Source organism: Podarcis muralis, chromosome 6 (genome assembly GCF_964188315.1).
Source record: "Podarcis muralis chromosome 6, rPodMur119.hap1.1, whole genome shotgun sequence".
Classification (NCBI taxonomy): Eukaryota; Metazoa; Chordata; class Lepidosauria; order Squamata; family Lacertidae; genus Podarcis; species Podarcis muralis.
Genome location: NC_135660.1, coordinates 80132629 through 80154155, shown reverse-complemented (window position 1 = coordinate 80154155; position 21527 = coordinate 80132629). Strand labels below are relative to the sequence as shown.

Below are 21527 nucleotides of genomic sequence, written 5' to 3'. Positions count from 1 at the left end.
CTGTGGGCAAGCAGAAAACACCCACACCTGGCAGCGGACACAAAGACATACAATTTCCACCAAATCCTGACATAGCAGCCACCCAAAACACACACAACCACCAACACATGCACATAACAAGCACACCCCGGTGCAACACTGGAAACAAATGTATGTGTACACGCTGGCACCCCTCAAACGCACAGCAATCACAGCCCCCACATGCTCCCCCACAAATCAAGAAACCATGACAACACAAAGATAGCAATGCGAAGGAGAACTCTATTGGAGCCATGGAAGCCCACACAGTCACAGCAGCATGCAGTAATGACAGGCAGACCAAATACCCCTTGCTCCCATAGGGGACACTCCCTCTCAGGTGTGGCAGGTGGAGGTGAGCAGGCACATCAGTAATGGTGATGACACCACAGCTCACATCCTAACCATAGCTAGATTGATGGCCTTCAGCATTGGATAATGGACCACCGGTCTCTCCCTGGTGGCCACCCAGGACTCTGGAGGTGGTTGCTGGTATGGCACCAGAGCATAATTCTCCCCCTGCAGCACAGGGGAAGAAGCAGAGCATGTCTGGAGTGGCTGAGCACGTATCATGCGTGCCTCCTGTGGTTGATGCCAGGCGCCTCTGCGACCTGTGTGGTTGTGATCTGCAAAACAAAAGTCATACAAGAGTTAGCTTATAGACACAGGTGTCATGTTGGCTAGTGGCTTAGCAATCTTTTACTCATGTTAGGCACCTACTGCAAGAAGTGTACCTAGTGTGGGGTTAATTTCCCCAGATTGGGCCCAGCCCATTACTTCCTATGTGACTTCAGCTGGCAGGGGTATTTATACTTGTCTGTTTTCCCCTCGACAGTGAAGGTCTCGGGTATGTTGTATCCTAACCTACCCAACACGGCAGACTTGGAGTTCTGATAGCACCTGGTGTGTTTTGCTGCTCCTATGAGTGTCTTTAGTTGAATTTGCAAAGTTCTATTTACAGTTAGTTTAGATCACGGTTGGGCTTTGCCTTTTTATTGTCTATAAAATCAGTTCCCTTATTTTCTGTCTAAAATTTCAGATAGGATCCCTTGGAGGAGAATTTCTGAAAGCTTAATGTTAATTGGATCAAGAAACCCCCGCCCCCCCCCAAAAAAAAAGTTGCAAAAGCAGCAAAACAGAAACTGGGTATCCTATTGAAGGCAATGGGAGATGAAAACTAAATAATATTTAAAAGATATATGGATGAAATAACTAAATAAATGAAGTTTTAAAAGTAAGACTGAATGGATTAACCAAACTAAACATTCCACTTCACCCCTATAATTAGCTTTACAATGTTTCTCCCCCATTTTTGAACAGCATACAAAAATATACTTGGAATGCCTCCTCCCGAGTCTTGTAGATTGAATATACATTACAGATGCAGTCCATATGTTTGTGCTTCAGGCTTGCTTCAGGTTTTCTTCAGACTGGCTTGCATTTATCAGCATGTGGAGTTCAGGCATCAACTTATTTACTGTTTTGTCCTGTGGAAACTTTCTAATGCAGATTTTCAGGAAGAGAGGAAATAATCAAAATGCTTGGGATCTTGAGCTTACCCTTCCATAAGAAGTGCCATTCAGTCTCTGTTTACAGACACAGGAAATCAGCATCCTCCCTTCTTTGTTCAATTTGAAGGGTGGTAATTGTAGGTAATAATTGTTACTGCCTTCTAAGGGGGAAGATAGCTAGCAAGCTTGCTCTCTCTGCTGTGCAGGTATCTTCTCACCTAAGCCAAGTGCTCCATGCAAATGCCCAGTCATGTGCAGCCCCAGTTTGTTTGGTTCTTGCCCCAGGAGGGAAGGAGGCAAGCTTGTGCCTTCACCATATCAGGTTAGTACATAACCCAGTGTGCATATGATTTGGGGCATAGCATCTCCCCTCCTTCCTCTCGATTTGGGTGTCAATTTAAGATCTGCAGTGTTCAACTCAGTACATAACATGCAGCAAGGAATTTGATTCAAGCAGCTCACTCCCTAGAGGGTGGCACTCCACATTCTTGAAGTATTAAGCATAATCTGGAATGATTAGCTAGCACAGGGGGAAGTTCAGGATGAACTAACGCAAAGGCAAAATGGCCTTTTGCCCCGAGGAGAATATGAGCGTATGAAGGAGCAATTAACCTTTGGGCTGATGCCATTTCTCTATTTTGACAGTCAAGTGAATGAATGAAGAATCATGAACGTGGCCTGGCAGCAGCCTGTCCCACATCAAAAATAGGATTTAACCCCCCAATGGCTTCAAAAAGGAGGCGCTATCCACTTGTTCTCAGGCAAAATTATCACGTGTGATTTTTAAGGAGGGAAAGTTGCTGTGAATCTCACAGTACACATACTTTCCATTTGGATTGCAGTTGAGGACAGAGATACATACAAATGAAATGAGATGCTGTATCTTTTTAAATTTGTGTTTTATTGTCTGGTTGTAGAACAAAAACATCTTGGGGCACTAATTGAGCTCGGTTCATCAGATGTATGCAGAGTTACCCTTGGGGTGTATGTGTGTATATGAAAAGAGAGAGATGGGATCTGTAAACAATGTGCCCCAAAGGCCATTATATATAGAGGTACATAACCCATCTGTGCAAAGGTCAAATGTACATAATAGCATTTACCGTTAAATTTGCATTGAAATGTCACATGCTTTCTATACTGTGTGAAATCCATGGCTTTTGGAATCTGCTGTTTGCAGTGTTATCTTCTGCACTCATCTCTGTGTGTGCATGTGTGTGACCTATCTACCAGGGAGATTACTCAATATGTCTTAGTCTGTGAAAGCTTATGCCACAACAAATCTGTTAGTGTTTGAGTTGTTGAATGTTGGCTACTGTCATGTTGCCAGTCAGGAAAGTCCCTTTCAATTGGCCCCACCTACTTGGTTGCAGTGTTCGCGCACTTGTGAAAGAGCACACCACAAAGCAATTCCACCATGGTTTGATGGGTGTGAGAGAAGGAAAGCAATGCAGGGCCATAGAAATCCATGCTTACAGCCCAGTCATATGCAAGTCTGCTTGGAAGTAAGCCCTGCGTAGTGCAGGGGATTTATTGACATACAAGTGTGGATAGGATTATGGCTTTAAATTTGGAAGCCCTGTGTAGATGCTTCTTCACATATTTAAATGTGGTTTCCCCAACCACATGAGCAAGAAAATTATTGTTTCACCTGCAAACAAGTATTTCTACCAATCCAGTTGTCATCGGATCCCACAATGTGTGAAATTGTGTCCAGAGTTGCAGAGCATTAGCATCTCTGAATATACTGTTGCTTCTCTATGATATTAACTGTTGATAACATGCATGAGGCCACCATTAGTGCTGCTTTGGTATGTTTGTTGCTGGTGGCATTTTTGATGATGATTTCCCTTTTTCCTTGAGCCCAGATAGGAAAAATCTGCATTGACAACTGCATGAGGTTTTATGGCGTCAACGTCACCTATAGCTTACAGACCCCCAACGTCAGCTGCTATGCTGTGGAGGTTGCTCAGGGCCCTGAAGACCAGTATGGGACCCTCTACGTGAATGATTCTGCTGTGCTACAGAGACCTGACTGTAAAGAAATCCAGTACGCTGTACTAGCTAAAGAAGAGCAGAGCAGGAAGGAAGCGCTCACCCATGTTACCATTGTCCTTGATGGATCACGTAAGTTGTCTCTGGGCTTTGGTCTTGGCGGTGATATGAGCTCTGAATACGCAAAGCCTCCAATACTTGAATATGCAAAATATTTGGTTATTCAGGCCTTTTAATGCAGCAGCCCTTGCATGTGAGATATAGGCCACAGGGAGCCTGTTAACACCCTCCCTTCTCTCACTCTGGACAGCAACAAAGAACTGTGTTGTTGGATGAAATCCTTTGAATTCAAAGGAAAGAATATGCTCTTTGCATTTTGTAAGCATTGGGTAGACGCTTACATAATTTTCTGGTGGTGGTATAGCCCTTCTCCTCCTCTTCTTTGTAGCTATACATACCGATGATGGTTGCCCAGACTCATGTTCGATGAGCAAGACCCGATCAGAATGTGAAGAGTGTGGTGGCCTTGGAGCGCTAATGGGAAAATGCCAATGGAGACAGGGAAGTGGTAAAGGTATGTCCAGACATTCAGCAATTGAATGGGAATCTAGAGTAGGGCAGATCTGAAGAGAGCATTGAAGAGCATGGGCAATTCTGTCACTGGGAACCTCAGTCGGATATCGAGGACATTCAGGGCATTCTTTGTTACCCTGAGTTGCAAACATATTAATATTAATTGATCATTTTATTCCTTGAGCAGCCTTTACTGCTGTGTGTGTGTGTCCGAGTGTGTTTTAGAGAGGTGATACTTAAAGATACTAGGAAATCAGATATTGTGATTGCAACCTATAAGAAGTCAAATACATTCTCCATTCCTCTCACCCTTCTCTTAGACAAACACTTTTGTATGAGATTTTGTGCAGGAAAGAAGAATAGCGCTATGTCATCTATTACATAATCAGTCGACATATGTCACTGATAAGATAGCTTTGTTTGGAGTGGCAGCATATGTATTTAAAGGTGAACTCCTTCAGACCAATATAGTAAATTGCCATGGAGACAACTTATATTAGGATCAGTTTGATTCAGTCTTGGAGGTGTACAGCAAGTAGGTGGAACAGTGGCTGTGATAAACCACACATACATAAAAAGAAGAATTACTATGTGCTTCTTCAGGGGGTGTTCCAAGGCCTGAAGGAACCAATTTGCCTTGTAAATGTTTGCTGCTAAAATTTAGCAAAGTCCTAATCAACTTATTTGAAGAGGTGTAGAAAGAGCTTTCAGATTCAGAAAGTCACCTGAACTGAAAAATAAATATAATTACAGTCTTTCCTTTGACGGTTTCATGCAGCATCACTTTAGGAAGCATAAAGGGTAATTTTTCAGTAGCTCATCTTGCAGTGTAAAGATGCTGAGGCCACAACATGCTACGTTCCTTCTTTTGTTTCTTGTTCTTAGGAATAACAACAAACTATTCCACCTGCAGTCCAAGCATCAAGACCTGCCCTGATGCTATCTGTGACGCTGTTGAGAGCAGAGATAAAAAAATATGCCCTCAAGATTGCACAAGTATGGAATTGACACCTCTCAATTTTCTTTTCTACTGAGTTTTGCTTTCCTACTTCTGGGTCAAGCTGTTGCTTTATCTTAAATGTGAACCAGGGCCAAAAAGTTTACAACTGCCTTCAAGGTTGTGCAAGTTTCTTTTAAGGCAGATAACAGCTGTGTTACTTTTTGCATTCAGAGTGATTTATGCGGGATGCCTGTATAAATATTAGAATGTGCTTATTCTGTATTTTATTTTATTGTTTTTTAAAAATAGCCATGACCCAACGAACTACTCTAGGAACGTAACAAGAGATTTTCTACTTGGTTTTTCTCTGCTAGTTGTTTTATTTTGGTCCAACCACAGCCACTCTGCATTAGTGGCTACTTCTGAAGATGCCCAGAGTTTCAGGGTGGCTATCTCAAAAAAATGTACTGGAATTAAAAACACAAAATAGATTCAAAATATATATTTTTAAGAAAGGTTATGTCTTGAAGGTACTGGTTTCTATTTTATTTAAATGTGATAATTCTCACATTAGGCTCTGATGTTGCAGCAGAACTGCACCGTGAGTTCTAGTTCCATAGTTACTGGGTTGAGTGGTTATATTCAATAATAGCATACATCCTGCCTGGATAGTTTAATGTTCAGTTAAGGGGTTATATAATGTAGTTATACTTAGCACTTTTGTTGAGTGCCTTGAGCCAGAGTGTCTCTGAGCACTCTGCAAAAGTTGTTAAGTATCTTTATTGCCATTTAAGATGAGGAAATATAATAGGAAAAAAGGCTAAACTGATTCTTCCAAGAAGTGAAAAGGGATATTATTTTCCTGGTTCTCCCATTATCCTCCTCCTGTGCTGGGCTGAAGTCCAAATTTAATGTGTGTGTATTTCTTAGTTACCTATGTATTGTAGCTAAGTATGCTCAGGGTAGCATTCTTATGCTGCAGTCCTCCATTTGACCCCCTTGGTTAAACTCAGTGGGATTTACTTTGAATAAGCAATGGCAATGGGCTGTAAGGGTTCCCGGCTATTCACCCATTCAGATACTGGCCTGGCGTGTTGAGTCTCAGAAGACACAGGTACACCTATCACATCATACATTATCTCTGGATACCCAGACCACAAATTAAAGTGGGGTTCATTCTTCTAGGGGCAGCTTGCCCTTGCACAGAACTGTGCGATAGTAGGAAGCAGACTCAGCACTGTGGTATTGTAAGGAAAATACTATGCTTCTCTTATATTCGGGAATCCTGTGCACTTCTTAATGGATTCTCATCATCAGCTGGCACTGACTGGTTTGCCGAGCCTTGATGAAAAATCTTCTGTCTAAACATATGGTTCCCCACATCCCTCTGCAGTAGGAACTTCCACTGGAAACTGCTGCAAGGTTCATTTTCTTATGAGGAGAGAGCACTGGAAACACAAGGCATTTTTTAGGGACATCTGTTTATTTACAAGTATACACACTGAACATGGGGCAGCAGACAAGCATGGAGAGAAAATGCTCATCTATAAAATACAATCAGTTTTCCCCAGAGCAAACAGCATCCACTTGGACCACCCATCCAGTTTTTTCCTGTCCGCTGCAAAACTTTATCCCACTTACTGCTACATTTCAAAACCAGACTGTTTCTTCCTCGTTACACATGCATGCATACATTGGCAAAACATTGCTTTTTACCCCCACCCCCAGTAAGCGAGTATACCCTATATTTTCCCTTGGAAGCAACAATTCATCATTAGAGCTCATTAGAGGAATACATGCAGATGTTAGACGGGCAAAAGCTAATGGATAGTCCATTCTTTTCCTTGACACTCATACAACCCAGTAATTTTTCCATTATTGTCATGTCCTGCTTTCCCTATCCCTCACACCTCCCAGTGGTCTTCCCAAACCCTTCCAGTTGTGTTGGACTACAACTTCCATTTCCCCCTGACTGTTAGCCACACTAGCTGGAGCTCATGGGAGTTGTATTCTGGAAGATGCCCTTATTGAGGAAGACTGGCCATTCTCCATTGCTTCCAAATCACCTCCTCCTACTCATGCCTGTTTCCCCATCCTCCTTTGCTATGCTGTAGCATCAACCTGCCTTGTATTTTATTTGAATCTGTTCTTGAGCACCCAACTGCAGCCACCACAATGGCACTAGGGGAATAAGTCCGTTCCACCTATTGCTGCAAGAGAAGTGATGCCCATTTCCAAATGCTGTCTGTCTCTCTCATTCCACCAGCTTGTGGGGAGGGGAGAAAGAAAGCTATGTTTTGCAAGCAAGAGCAGCAAAGCAGAGACGCTCCACTTGCAAATGCCAGCCTTGTCTCTTCCCCTGCCAATCAATGGTGGGGAAGAGAGAAATGAGCAGATTGCCATCCCTGTGCTCAGTGCTTTGAAGGGTCCCTTTCAGTGTGGTTCTTGCTGCTGTGTTGTCAGCAGGGTAGGATGCAGATTGCCACCCCTCTCACCTTGCCACCCAGGACACCAGCAGCTCCTCTCTCTCTCTCTCTCTCTCTCTCTCTCTCTCTCTCTCTCTCTCTCTCACACACACACACACACACACACACACACCCTCAGTCTAGGTCTGGCAACATATTGTGGGTATAGATTGATGCATACAGTTGCATATGGATAAGCGCCATTGATTTGCTAGGACTCAGTCATGGCATAGTGGGCAGGATTATAGCTTCAAAGACTATTTCCAGTAAAGTAAAGCTAGCAGTGGTGCAGCTGCTTTTGCACGTACAGCAAATCTATACACCATTGTGAATTCTGTTTCACGTTTGTCTCTACTGTCATATTTTAAGGCAGGCTGTTTTGTGGCAGCAACGGATAATCATCATAATAGCCACACAAAACAAGGTCTCATGTGATTGCTTCTTAGAGCTAAGCTCCAAAGACAGATGCCAGTTTTTGCGCCCAGATTTGTTTCTCATGTTTTTACAAACGAAATTTCAAATGCTCAACAGGATAAACCCACAGAACATACTGACATGATATTTGGAGCCCTGGCTGTGGAATGGTGCATGCTCACATTTGTGTTTAATTTAGGGACCAACGTTGTTGGTGGCCACCAGAAAGGCCTGAATGGACTGGGAATCAAGGCAGGACATGGTGTTTGTCACTGCTTTCCAGGAACTAGCTGTTACTGCGAGAAAGATGATATCAGAGGTAAGTCTGAAGTTTATTTACTGACTTGACGCTTGTGCTATTGAATGCTCCAACATTTCCATCTTCGAGAGATAAAAAATTCTATGTGTGTGCTCTTCCTCTCTCTCACATGCACATGGGATAGAAGGGTGCATACAGGACACAACCGCAGATGGAAACTGAAGGATAGTGTATTTCTTCCTGCCAAGGAAACATTCAGTACACAACGAGATTTTGATGTAGGAGCACATTGAAATGAGTGATCATCCTCATGCCTTCGCTAATGGAAATAAACTTCCACACATAACTGTCACCATCTCCTTACTGACTGCCCTCAGGTCACTGTGTGATGGTTGTGGATTCTGAATTCCACATGCCGATGACTTACAGCTGGGATATGTGCTCTCCACAACACCCAAAAGCATCTCCCTGACTATACTATAAAGCAGCACACATTGCATGAGTTGGGGGCAATTGTGTTGTGAGCTTCCTTGCCCCAAAGCTTTGTCAATGGCAGGAACTCATAAGATGCTGGCTGCAACTCATTTGCTAATAAAATCAGCTTCCAGGGGATGGGAAATTCCCTGTGGCCATGTACACTGATTGCACTATGGTAATAGCAGTAGTAATACAATATGGAGATAATTATTGTGATGTTTAGATTATCATTTTTAAATAGAGATGGAAATGAAGAAAGAGCAAGCACTTTTAATTTTCCAAGGACTCCCCCCCCCCATTTAATGGCTGACATTATCCTTTAATTAACTCTTGATCAAAAGGGAGATTGAAGAAAATTAAAGACTGAGTGAGATGGGACTGAAAAGAACTAAAGACAGGAGGTGTATCTCAAGCTACACAGTTGGCTTGATTTGGCAACACTGATCAATGCAGCCTGCTGATTTTAGGGAGCAAGTATAGCAGCTTTTTAGCAACAGTAAAAGCTGCTCTAACATCTGAGAGTATGTTAGGTAGCTGGTGTAGGTGTTCCTCTACTTCCCAAGTTGTTTTCTCCTAATACTTGCTTTCAATAGAGGTGCTTTAAATGTGATTGTTAATTGGCATGGAAAGAAAAAAATTGCGGCAAGTGCCATGACCAAATTATTCTTTATCCACAGAGCCATTGTGTGATTACATGTGCAAAACTGTGATTGCAGGAGGAGTCCTGCTATCCTTCATTATTTCGGTACTCCTTTCTTCCTACTTCATCCATCGCTATCACAAGAATTCTCCAAAGCCACCTATTGCTTCTGCAGAGATGACCTTCCGCCGCCCTGCCCAGTCATACCCCATAAGCTACTCATCGACAAATGTCCGTCGACCGTCAATGGACTCTGAGAACCAGATGTCAGTAGACGCGTTTAAAATACCTGTAAGTTTTTCCAGTTTTCAGCTACTTACCATTCAAGGCATATGGAGAATCAGCTTCTATTTACTACTGCTGATTTACCAAGCGTGCGGAAGAGTTCCTGCTTTACTCCCACCATTGTATTTATTTTTCAGATCCTTCTAACAGCTGCCACCTTGTATCTTTACTGTGTCTGCTGTTTACTAGAGCCTTAAATCTACATAGTAGCAGCGGTACTTTCAGTTTGGCATAAAACAAGCCAGGTTCACAATATAAGTAAATAAAAGCAACAAGTTGTTCTTTAAAGGGTAAAATAAGGTAAATATTATACCATACCCTCCAACATTTATTCCATGAAAATAGGGACATCCCATTCCATAATAATAATGTTACTGTTTATAACCCACACATCTTACTGGGTTGCCCCAGCCACTCTGAGCAGCTCCCAACATATATAAAAGCATTAATATATATATTTTTAAAAAAACTTCCCTATACATCCTAAAGAAAAGTGGGACATTCCAGGATCAAATAAAAAACCGAGATGGCTTGTCTAAATCAGGGACGTCCTTAGAAAATAGGGACAACTTGGAGGGTCTGCTATACTTAAACCCGTTACTGTTTCTTGAAGATTTAGGTTTGCTCTAATAAACTGTTACTTTAAGTGGTAGTTGCTTGTAAATATGGAAACTTACACAGAAGTGAAGGAGAGGAGGAGGGTGGAAGAGGAAAAACTGGCAGCAGGGAGAGAGGGGGAGCAGAAATGAATGGAAGGAAGAGAGGGGAAAGGCCCCTCTTCAAGAGATCAGTTCAGACCTCTGGCAGGAGTAATCTGTCTCTTTTCTGATAGTTGATAGCTGTCTTGGGCAGAGAGATATACAGAAGGGGGGCAGAAAGAGTTAAGGGGGGCCCTACCCACAAGGGGCACCGGACCCACCCACAGCTGGCTTGCAGCTACCAACAATTTATCCCTTAGTCAATGCAGGGGGTGGGAATCCTATGCATAATGCTACTTATTAATATAATTCATTCAGTTTCCTTTCTTCGCGTATGGCCAATATTCATATGGCGTTTGAGATCTTGGAAAACAACTTGCTGCAAGTTTATCTGCCTGAAAATTAGACCCATATGAATAGAAAACGTTCCATTCAATTCTGTGGTTGTTCCACCTAATACAATAGCTTGTTTGTTAGTTGTACGTCCTTTGGTATGGAACCATAAATGACCGCTTGTTCTACTGGAATGAACAATTAGATTACAGTTAACTAGTCCCTCCAAAAGTCTGCAACTAATTATTTTAGCGTTTCCTAGCAACCTGGTTTGGCTGCTCCTCACTGCAGCTGTATCAGCCATACTAGTACAATATTAAAACCCGTTTGCTTGCTTGAGAAAATTTCAGCATTTAAAAAGTCAAACGAATAGCAGTCTTATTAAAAATAAAAAGATAGCTTGTGGTCATCATGGCCACCTGTATTTATCCTGAGCTTTTGTTTTACTACGATTTGAGACTACATGTTTGCATACGTAGTTCTGCTGACTAGGTCAGGAATGACCAAACTTGGGTTTCCGCGGCCCCCTTGCTATCCTTCCTGCATCATATTAGGGGTCTCAGTTGCTATGCACTGCTGCTTCCTACTTGGCAGACAAGCCTTTCGTTTGCCATGGGGAAGAAGGGTGACTGCAGAGAGCCTTACAGCACACAGCCTGACACACACAAGCTGACATAGGGAAGGATTGCAGGGGCCGTGAAAGTCCCATTTTCTAAAAAGTGACCTCTCATCACCCGGGGGGGGGGGGGGGCTCACTTCCGACAGCACTGACTTGGCTGAGCACTGTGTAAGAGAACCACATGCTGCTTTTGCACCAATAACAGGCCACCCCTGAGGCCTCTGTGTCACTGCAAAGGCCTCTGAGATGACTTGTGTGTTACTAGCAGGAGGATGAGGTAAGATTTGGCACGTGACATTCTCCAGCCTTTCTTGCACATTGCAGGCTCCCTTTCCAGTCAGGTTCTTGAACCTGGCTAGACTTCTGTAGGTGCAGCCAATATACTGGGGTAGGGGAGCTGAAAATACCGTATTGGCCCAAATATAAGCTGCACCTTTAAAATTGGAAGGGGGAAAAGAAAAAATACCTGAATATAAGCCGCTCCATTCCTTGCTGCTCCTGGCTGCATACTTTGGGGGGGGGGGGGAGCCGTGCTACATTGACAGCCTTCCCCCTTCCCCGCTGCCTCCCTTCCCGACCTTGGGGGAGAGGATGGGGGACTATTCGCGGGGCAGGTGCTGCTTTGCCACGCTCCTGGCTGCGTACCGTAAGGTCACGAATATATAACGTTTCATGGTTGGAATTTGGGGAAAAAGTAAGGCTTATTTTCAGGCCAATACGGTAATAACAATATATTTCACATCTGGCAACCAAGGCACCCCTTTGGTTTCAGACAGTACATGGGTTGTCAAGTCTAAAAAGCCCGGGACACAGAAATTTAGAGGCCTCTAGCACCCATGGTGGCTCATTCACCAGAAGTAATGTATTTAGCTTTAACTTTTGAAGTGTATACTCGATTCTGACCAAACTAAGCCTACTGATGTATATTTTGCTCTATGAAGCTTAGTTTGGTCAGAATTGAGTATGCACTTTCAGAGTTAGTGCTAAATACATTGCTTCTAGTAAATGAGCCACCATAGCCACTGGCATTTGCCCTGGGCCACTGGAATAGAATGAGGTAACAAATAAACAAACTGTCACATAAAAATGAAGAGTAACATCAATAGTGGAAATATTCTTCAGACCCATAGGCTACCTTAATTTGCACCAAATAATTTTATGGAATCTAGTTTATGAAATGATCACAGACACAGAGCCACAGGTTACCAACCTTAAAAGTCCCGTTATAAGCTATGCAGAAAAAGCAGCCAAATTAATAATGCTCACTTAATGCCTAAGCAAAACAGAATTCTGTTTAAATGGTAATCTGGTGCATATACACAAAAGGACAGAGGGTGAAGGCTCAGTTCCAGGAACATTAAGCTCAGTGTGGTTGCTAGTGTCATAGCCTTAAAAATCCTTCTCTGCACAACGGGGAATCAATGTTGGAGGCATTTTGGGGAGCTTTTGCCAGTGAAACGCTGTCTTTTTGTGCATCTCATTTGTCTCCCTAGGCTATATTTAGATGTTAGGGGATGGTACTTTCATAGAGGCATGTATGCTGTTTGCTTTTGTTTCTCTGTTGGTTTATACAGTCATCACTGTTCTGTGACTGTCAAGCTTGATAGGTTCCCGAAACAGAAAGGCAATTGTTTGAGATGAATGGTTGAATTCTAAAACAAGCCTCCCTTCCCCTTCGGTTTCCTCAAGCTTATAAAATGGGGAAATATTTTTACCCAAGAGCATTTACTTCTCATTTCTGGCAACACTGATGGCAGGAGCGCAGATAGTTTTCACCCTAATTGCCACCTATCATGTGCATATACTGGCTTCGTAGTTTTATAAAGGGCAACCGCACCTGGGAACTTCAGGGTTGGGAACTAGTCCAATACATTTCCATGGATGTTGTTTGATCAGGCCTCAGAATCTTCTTCAGTGCAGAAGGAGTGTGTCACTTCAGCCACTGTGTTTGGCAAGCAGGGGAAAAAAACCATTTGGGTTGGCCTGGTCTGGTAATATTATTGCTCTGCCAAAAGTTATCCTCTGTGGTTTTTTCAACCATTATCCATCAGTTTATAAGAAAAGAAAGTGAAGGTTGTCTTTAGGCCTGGGCAATATATCAATATGAGGAGTACAAGGAGCAGACTGTGATGTCAGCTTCACTCATCAGTGTATCACTGGTGAAACCACCACCATTCCTGAGTCCCTCTGCTAGCGACTTTCTCCAGCGAGTGTTGTTAGCAGAGGGACTCAGGAGTGGTGACGGCTTCACCAGCGATATATCACGGAGTGAAACCGCCATCCCACTCTGCCCTCATACTGCACAGAGGGACAAAAAGGCTGCATCTGCATCTTCTAACTGAGGAGTGTTCAGTTACCGCTCCCCTTAACTGAGCAGTTAAAGGATTCCCCAGCCCGGCGCTGGCTCCCACGCAAGCGGGGAGAGCTCCGGGCATGGCTCTGCTGTGGATTGGGAGCCCTCTTGTGCCCCAGCTAAGCGTACAAACAAGCTGCCTTGTCCCAGACTGCTAGGGACTGGGGTGAACCACCTCAGCTCCCACAATGAGAGCTGTGGCGATTTCACCAGGCGCCTGGCAGGCTGGCGGCAATGCAGCTTGTTTTTTCAACAGCGCGGTATATCGGCAGGCCACGATGTTTGGCTGGTGATATATCGTGATGCTGAAAAGCTTATATCGCCCAGCCCCAGTGGTCTGATTTTAAAGATGGGGGTGGTGGATTAAGGTGAAAGGAAGGGCTGCCTTTAAAACAAAATCAGTGAGTGTATTGCTCTCTGGCTCCTGGTAGCTCAGCATCCCCAGGTCCCTGTGCTTCAATTAAAACCCAGGTATCTCCTCCCTTAGGGCTTTTTCAGATCAGGAAGCACAAACAGCCAAGGAAAGGGGAGAGTGCTGGAGAAATGTTTAATGAAAAGAAAAACACACATACAATGCTTGGCTAACTTGCAACAACCATAAGATAAGCTCAATCTTACACCCACTGTATTTTTTATTATTAGTATCTAAAATTACCTGCTAATGAGGCAGAAACTTCTTTTGCAAGGGAATGTAACTATTGGCAGATTAAAGAAGGTATTGGGGCCTTCCTTCCCCATTTGGCAGAGAGAGAAGGAAGGTTGGAAACCATATCAGATGACCTACAGTGGAAAGGAGAGGGAAGTGCCCCCATCAAATGCTGTTACTCTGCTATCTCATGAGATTTACTTTTCCTCTAACGCAGGAAGATCCAAAGTGGGAATTTCCTCGGAAGAACCTGGTGCTTGGCAAAACGCTTGGAGAAGGAGAATTCGGGAAAGTCGTCAAGGCAACTGCTTTCAGGCTTAAGGGGAAGGCTGGCTATACTACTGTTGCAGTCAAAATGCTAAAAGGTACTTTTTCTGCAAGTGCCTGGAAATATCTGCAAATGATTTGGTAACTTATGACAGAGGTCCAGCTTGGAAGCAAAAAGCTGCCGGATCCCACATACATTCCAGCCGGATGTCCTAAAGCGTTCTATTTATATTCTGACATTTTCCCCTGTGCTTCATTGATGAGGGCAGTCACTTCCACGGGGCACAAGGGCAACTTGACTTAGCTTGGCCAATGTAGCTCACTTAAATTGTCATCTCAACAGAGGCGTTTCAAGAGCATTCTAAAAATGCTGTGCTTTTCAGCTTCAGCTGAACTCTTTCTTACAGATACTTTAGAGTACAGTATAAAAATAGCACCTCATTGTCACACATAAGATGCGAAAGAGCAACATGCTCACCAGATCTTTCTCTCTAACTATAGCTGCTCTATCGATATACAATGGCCAGATCTAGAGTATTTGGTTTGTCACAGCAGAGTGTGACAGAAGCGAAGCAGTAGCTTGGGAGGAAGGCCAGCTTGCCCATGGGTATGCCCATTGTTCCTTTTGCTCTCCTTCATCTGCCTTCCTTTTCCTGCATGCAGAATGGTCAGGAAACTCTTAGCTTAGATCAGTGTTTCCCAACCGGTGTTCCGCGGCACACTACTGTGCCGCGAGACGTTGCCTGGTGTGCCGTGGGAGGGAGGCGGGCGAGTCGCACGGCGTCTCGGCGTCGGGCGGCAGCGAGCCCAGGAAGCGGCCCAGCCGGCCGGGGTCGCCCGCCTGCAGCAGCGCCTCGCACGCGCACGAGACCTGCTCCGCCGAGAAGCGGGCGAGCGCGGAGGATCGGGCGCGGCAGAGGCCAGCCCCGCACTTGGAGAGGACGCAGCAGCCGTCGCCAAACCCGATCCTCCTCCTCCTGCTCCGCCGCCGTCCTCTGGCTCTCGGCCGAGAGGAGCCTGCGGCGACGGGGCGGGCGCCGAAGTTGGCAGAAGTTGGCGCGCCTCCTCGGCAGCGCCTTCATCCTCCTCCTCCTGCCTCTGCTCTCCTCCGGCGGCGGGGGTGCGCCGCCCTCCCCGGCCGGGGGGCTCGGCGGAGCCCGCGGGGAAGGAGGCCATGTTCGCGGCGCACGGGATCGCGGCCCCCCTCGCCCGCCTCCGGCCTGCTCCCCTCCCCCTGCGCGCTGCCCTAGCCGTGCGGGTCTCCTCCCCCTGCGCCGCCGTCCCCTTTCCACATCCTAGGAGCCGCGGTCCGCCTACCACCCCCGGGCCGCGGCGCGGCTCCCAGCCCGGGCTGGCCTCCGCCTCCTGGGACGCGCGCCCACCCCCGCGGCCCCCCAAACTTCGGAGCAACTCTCCAGACGCTTCTCCCCCGCCTCGGTCTCCCTCCTTTCCACTTCTCTTCCCCCCTTCTTTCTCTTTCTCTCCCACCCGCCTTTCCTTCTATTAACTTTCCTTTCCCCTCCCTTCGTCCTTCCTACTTTTACTCTTGGGCTCCTCCCCCCTTTGCGCAGCCACAAATCAATCTCTCTCTCTTTTTTCCCCTCTCTCTCTTCTTTGCTCAGACGCAAAAAAGCGCCGCTTTTTGGAAATCCGGACTGCTGTCCCCGCTGAAACGATACTTTAAAAAAGGAAGAACCCACTGGCTCTTATTTCTGTTTAAAGCAGTAGATCCCGAACTCTTTTGGCCCACGGCCCCCTTGGTTCCACATCCCCCAGTGTCCCCTATGCTTACTCTATAGAAAGCATTACAGGGGTTAACGCGGCTCGCTAAGGAAGATATTAATAGAATTCTGCATTTGGGGGGGACCCTAACAGTCATCTACCATTACCTTCTATGCTGTTACTATTTATTTATTTATTTATTTTTTTACATAAGTAAAAAGTGACCTTTCCCCATCTGGCATGGTGGTGTGCCTCGAGATTTTTTTCATGACACAAGTGTGCCTTTGCCCAAAAAAGGTTGGGAAACACTGGCTTAGATATGTCCAGAGTGAAGAGAGAACGCATTTGGCCTGGTGCGGGGCCACTTCCCCTTTCCCAAACACATTGGCATTGGGCTGCAGTATATCAGGGGAAGCAGTGATGGGTGAACCAAGGGAGATGAAAGGTAGTATTACCCATCTCTGCAAAGTAGTAATAACAATTTCAAGTTAAGAAATGGTAGGGCTATTAAAAAGCTGAAGATCATCTAGTTGAGATAGCTGTACCAGGCAGAATGTTATAAACCTCAAAGAGCAGTTAAGGCATTATTAGCCTCTTGTTGGCATCCATCTGTCTCGAGAGACAATGGGGTGTGCCTCCGAGGTGAAGTCAAACTGCTGGAGAATCACAGTGCCTGCTGTGGCTACAGAGATCGGTAACTCATAACTGTTGCCTCGTGTGCTGTTTTTGCTGCGTTAGCAACACCAAAGTGACCTCCCAGGGGCGCAATCTTGGGCAGTGTGTATGGAGGTCCTGGGCTGCCCAGATGAGAGCCTTGTTGATGTGGTCCAAAGGAAAGCACAGCAATACATTGGGCACCAGCTTGGCTGCCGGAGTTGCTAGGTGGTGGTGTACTGGACACCATCCAACCATCTTAAGGACTCCAAATTTGGGTAGAATTTACTCCTTAGTCTTGTCTTCTCCCAAAGATGTCCTGCAAGGTAGTGGGACATTAACCTGTATCACCCAGTTAATATTGTGACCAAGCAGGAGCTAGCTATCATCATGCCTACAGTGCAAAAAGGAAGTTTCAGATACCTTAATTCTCAACATCTGCTTCCAGGTTCTGCTGAGTATGCAGTAACAGTGTCCCCCCGTCGTCCCCCCTCCAAGAACAAGGGGATATTAGCAACAGACCTGACTTTTTGGTGTTGAATCATCTGCAAAATATTACTAAAAGAGGAGCAGTTTCAGTTAGATTTCTTCTTTAATGTTCTCAAGTGGTTCTCACTGTTTCCCTTTGCCACCAAATCGCAGCAACTTATTCAGGCAAGATACTCAAAGCCATCAAAGAATACAAGAGCTTGGATAGGAGCAGTTTGGCCTGCATTTGTTCCCTACCTGCTACAGCTTCCTTTGCAATAGAGTGATTAGAAGGTTAGGGCTGAGACATGAGGGGTTGTTATGGCAACCCAACTGTTAAAGATGGGTGTCAGTTAGAGAATCTAGTGGAGCAAGTGTTTTCAAGATAATTTAAGATTCTTTCATGAAAATAAACAAGCCTGATTCACTTCATGCCTCTCAGACCCTCTTCTTTGGCTTGGAAGAGGCTAATTTCTTCCACGTGGGAAGAAATCAAGGAAGCACTTTCAGGCTTTCTATACATTATTCATTTAAGGCATTTTAAACCTGCTCTTCAGCTGAAAAAGGCTCCCAGAGTGGTTTACATGAATAATTAAAACAAGGAACACCTTGCCCCTAATTTGTTTAAGATGGTTATTTGCAGCCAGTAAGTGCCAGAGATCCAGGTAGTATGTCAGTATTTCAATATTATGGGAATAGTGTTTGTAATTAATATATGGTATTTCTTCCATTGCCCTGTTCTGCAGAAAATGCTTCCCAAAGCGAGCTGAGAGATCTGCATTCAGAGTTCAATCTTTTGAAACAGGTCAACCATCCACATGTCATTAAACTCTATGGAGCTTGCAGCCAAGATGGTAAGTGAGAGTCACACGTTATACAAGTGGGGACCATTTTAGGCATGTCCAATTTAGCATGACTGCTGACGCACGGGTCCTTTTGGACCTGGAGGAATGCGGTAGGACAGGGGCAGGGTGGGCTTATGCGCATTCTGTCGATGTGCGCTGTGACCTGGAGCGCAAGCCCCATGGAAATGGGGAGTTGCCTGTATATAAAATAAGAAAGAGACGGTATGCAATCCCCAGAGTGCCGCAAGAGAAATACAAGCTTGACACAGTCAATCAATCAGTTTTTCAGTCCTGTGCCCCAAAGTATCCATCAGCAGAGGAGGCTGCCCTTTATTTCTGCTGTGGCACTTTCACTGCTCTGGTCATTCCTACTTCCCAACATATTCCACCGGGGGCCTGTTTTTGGGCCCTACCTTCGCATTGGATGCAATTGCTTTTCTGGTGAAAAGATCAACAGAAATCTGGGCTAAGGAGGCGGCTTGCAGAATCACCGGGCTTTATTGGACAAAGGTGCTGCAGTCTTAGATATTGAAATACTCCCATTACATGTGTATTAGTCAGCTAAAATGGTAGTACCTGTGGCCACCTGCTTTGGACATGACAGGGACACTTTCACAGTGATAGGTACAATCCAGCAAAACAAGTAAGAAACACACATACACCTTACTGATAACATTTTGGATTTGGTCAATTACCCTATTGGCCCGAATATAAGCCACACTCAAATATAAGCCACACCTTTAAAATTGGAGGGGGAGGGGAAGGGGGAAAAAACCTGAATATAAGCTGTTCCCTTCCTTGCTGCTCCTGGCTGCATGCTAGGTGGGTGGGTGGGAGGTGCACTGTCATTGCTGGAGGCCTTTCCTGTTCCTCGCTCTCTCGCTTCCTGGCCTTGGGGGAGAGGACGGGGGACTACACATGGGGTGGGCGCTGCTTTGCTGCGTTCCTGGCTGCATACCATAAGGTCGCGAATATAAGCCACACTTAAATTTTTCATGGTTGGAATTTGGGGGGAAAGTGAGGCTTATATTCAGGTCAATACAGTAAGTGACAGATGCTTAATTTAGAAATAATATTCCATAGGACGGTGCAATAAAACAGCCGGAGGGGGAATTATTAGTCTGGTAACTTAGGCATTCATTTCAATAGATCTGATGGCAATTGTTGTTGCATAGCAACAGTCTCACATTTGAAGGGGAACTGTGCCTTAAGGGACTGGCATGTGATTTGTTATACTGCCATACTGAAGTTGGTTGATTTGTGCAGCCGTATATTCAGCAGCACCCCCAGTTTCTGAACTTGCTAATCAGCCACATTCATTATATGTTTCCATATGGCACAATTTATAAGAATTTCATTTGCGGCTGACAGCATGTGGGGAAGGTTTTTGTCGTCTCCAAAGCCCTGGGAGCAGGGTTCCATAGGAGTCCCTGGGGTCAGAGTTTTAGTGCCCTGCTTAGCATCTTGTCCCTCCTATGGCTAGCACAAGCAAGATAAATTACACAAAGTCTATGCAGATGTATTTAATTCGAATAATGTATACAGGCTGCAGCATCCTGCTTTTGTGTATATAAAATTTGGATTCATTTGGCCTGGAATTTCAGGGTGTTGTTATTTTTAAATCAGAGAAGACACAAAGCCCTGCCTAACAAAGATAAATACAGAGCTAGGTTTTAAGGTTGGTGAATGAGTAAAATTGATACAAGCTTCGCACTCTCTTGTTAGCCTGGTACAATAGGGGAGAATGCTAGGAATCCTGCTGTTTCTGGTTTGGATGCTTATATTCTTTATATTCTGTTAAAGCTGGGATAGGAGAGCTTTGAACCTCCAGGCCTCTGTGTTCAATATTGTAGCATGGGGGAAAGCATTCATGTGGGTGGCTGTGATGAGGCAAAGCTTGCTAATGGACTGAAATGTCAGGATCCTTTCTGCAGGAATCTATACTTGAGAGCTTTAACAAACCACTGTAATTAGTGTGCAGGGAGCACAAGATACTGTGAGGATTACCACAGGCTGCAGAAAGTAATGTTCATACCTTAAACTGAGTGCTTTTGATTGGTTTCTCTGCACAGACCAATTTGCATAGAAATCTTCCTTAAACATTCCATAAAACCAAGGAAACATCACAATTTATCTGCCCGACTTTGGAAGAAATGCAGCGTAACACAATTGATTGCTTTTCTTAGACAGGATACCCAAAGGCATGTTCCCAGAAATAAGCACTTTTCATTTCAATTGCCTGTCTCCATGGTGGGAGAACACTTCTGAACATAAGAGTTCACCTTATAGCACTGGGTTTTGTTGTGCTCTTTTTCATAGAAAAGTTTATACAGTGGTACCTCGGGTTAAGAACTTAATTTGTTCTGGAGGTCCGTTCTTAACCTGAAACTGTTCTTAACCTGAAGCACCACTTTAGCTCATGGGGCCTCCTGCTGCTGCTGCGCCGCTGCCGCACGATTTCTGTTCTCATCCTGAAGCAAAGTTCTTAACCCGAGGTACTATTTCTGGGTTAGCGGAGTCTGTAACCTGAAGCGTCTGCAACCTGAAGCATATGTAACCCGAGGTACCACTGCATATTCAGATTTGCTTGATATGCATAATTTAGGCTGTAGTGCTGCAAGGGAGCAAGACCCATGGATCTTAGTGGGACTTAAGTCTGAGTAAGCATGCATAGGACTAGACTGTTAAAATAGGTAACAAAATTAAATGTTTTTTGGGGGGTGCAGGTGTTTGTTTTTAAGTACAAGGTGTATAAATCTTGCTGATATGCTGCTTTACTAATTATTGAGAACAATAATTTTTATGTATCTTTTTATGCCTCAGGACCTTTGTACTTAATAGTCGAATATGCTAAATATGGCTCCTTGAGGAGTTTTCTGAGGGAAAGCCGGAAAGTTGGGCCCAGCTATATGGGGAGTGATGCCAACAGGAATTCCAGCTACCTGGACAATCCGGACGAGCGAGCCTTAACCATGGGTGACCTGATCTCATTTGCATGGCAGATATCTCGTGGAATGCAGTACCTTGCTGAAATGAAGGTATGGCATCGCTCATTCTCACCCTCTCTTTGCGGCCTTCCAAGTAAGCATACATGACAGTTAAACGTCTTTCTTTCTTTTCCCCAAAGCTTGTACATCGTGATTTAGCAGCCAGAAATGTCTTAGTAGCCGAAGGGCGTAAGATGAAGATTTCTGACTTCGGTTTGTCACGAGATGTTTATGAGGAGGACTCTTACGTCAAGAGGAGCAAGGTACAAACACAGTCACTGGCAGCCTGGGATTGATAAGTTGATAAGGAAACTATACACATTAGTAAGAGAACTTCTGGACACACACATTGAAACAT

General features: G+C 44.8%; 1 protein-coding gene across 2 annotated transcripts in view; it reads left to right on the top strand.

Annotated features, from left to right (window-relative positions):
* The window catches only part of RET (ret proto-oncogene), an 89180-nt gene that overhangs the window by 53750 nt on the left and 13903 nt on the right, over positions 1-21527 (top strand). For both annotated transcript variants that reach the window (XM_028729197.2, XM_028729198.2), the window contains 9 exons: positions 3398-3656; positions 3973-4098; positions 4983-5093; positions 8116-8235; positions 9330-9583; positions 14444-14591; positions 18084-18191; positions 21006-21220; positions 21310-21432. In XM_028729197.2, the coding sequence (XP_028585030.2) occupies positions 3398-3656; positions 3973-4098; positions 4983-5093; positions 8116-8235; positions 9330-9583; positions 14444-14591; positions 18084-18191; positions 21006-21220; positions 21310-21432 (1464 nt within the window). The remainder of the gene's footprint in view (positions 1-3397; positions 3657-3972; positions 4099-4982; positions 5094-8115; positions 8236-9329; positions 9584-14443; positions 14592-18083; positions 18192-21005; positions 21221-21309; positions 21433-21527) is intronic.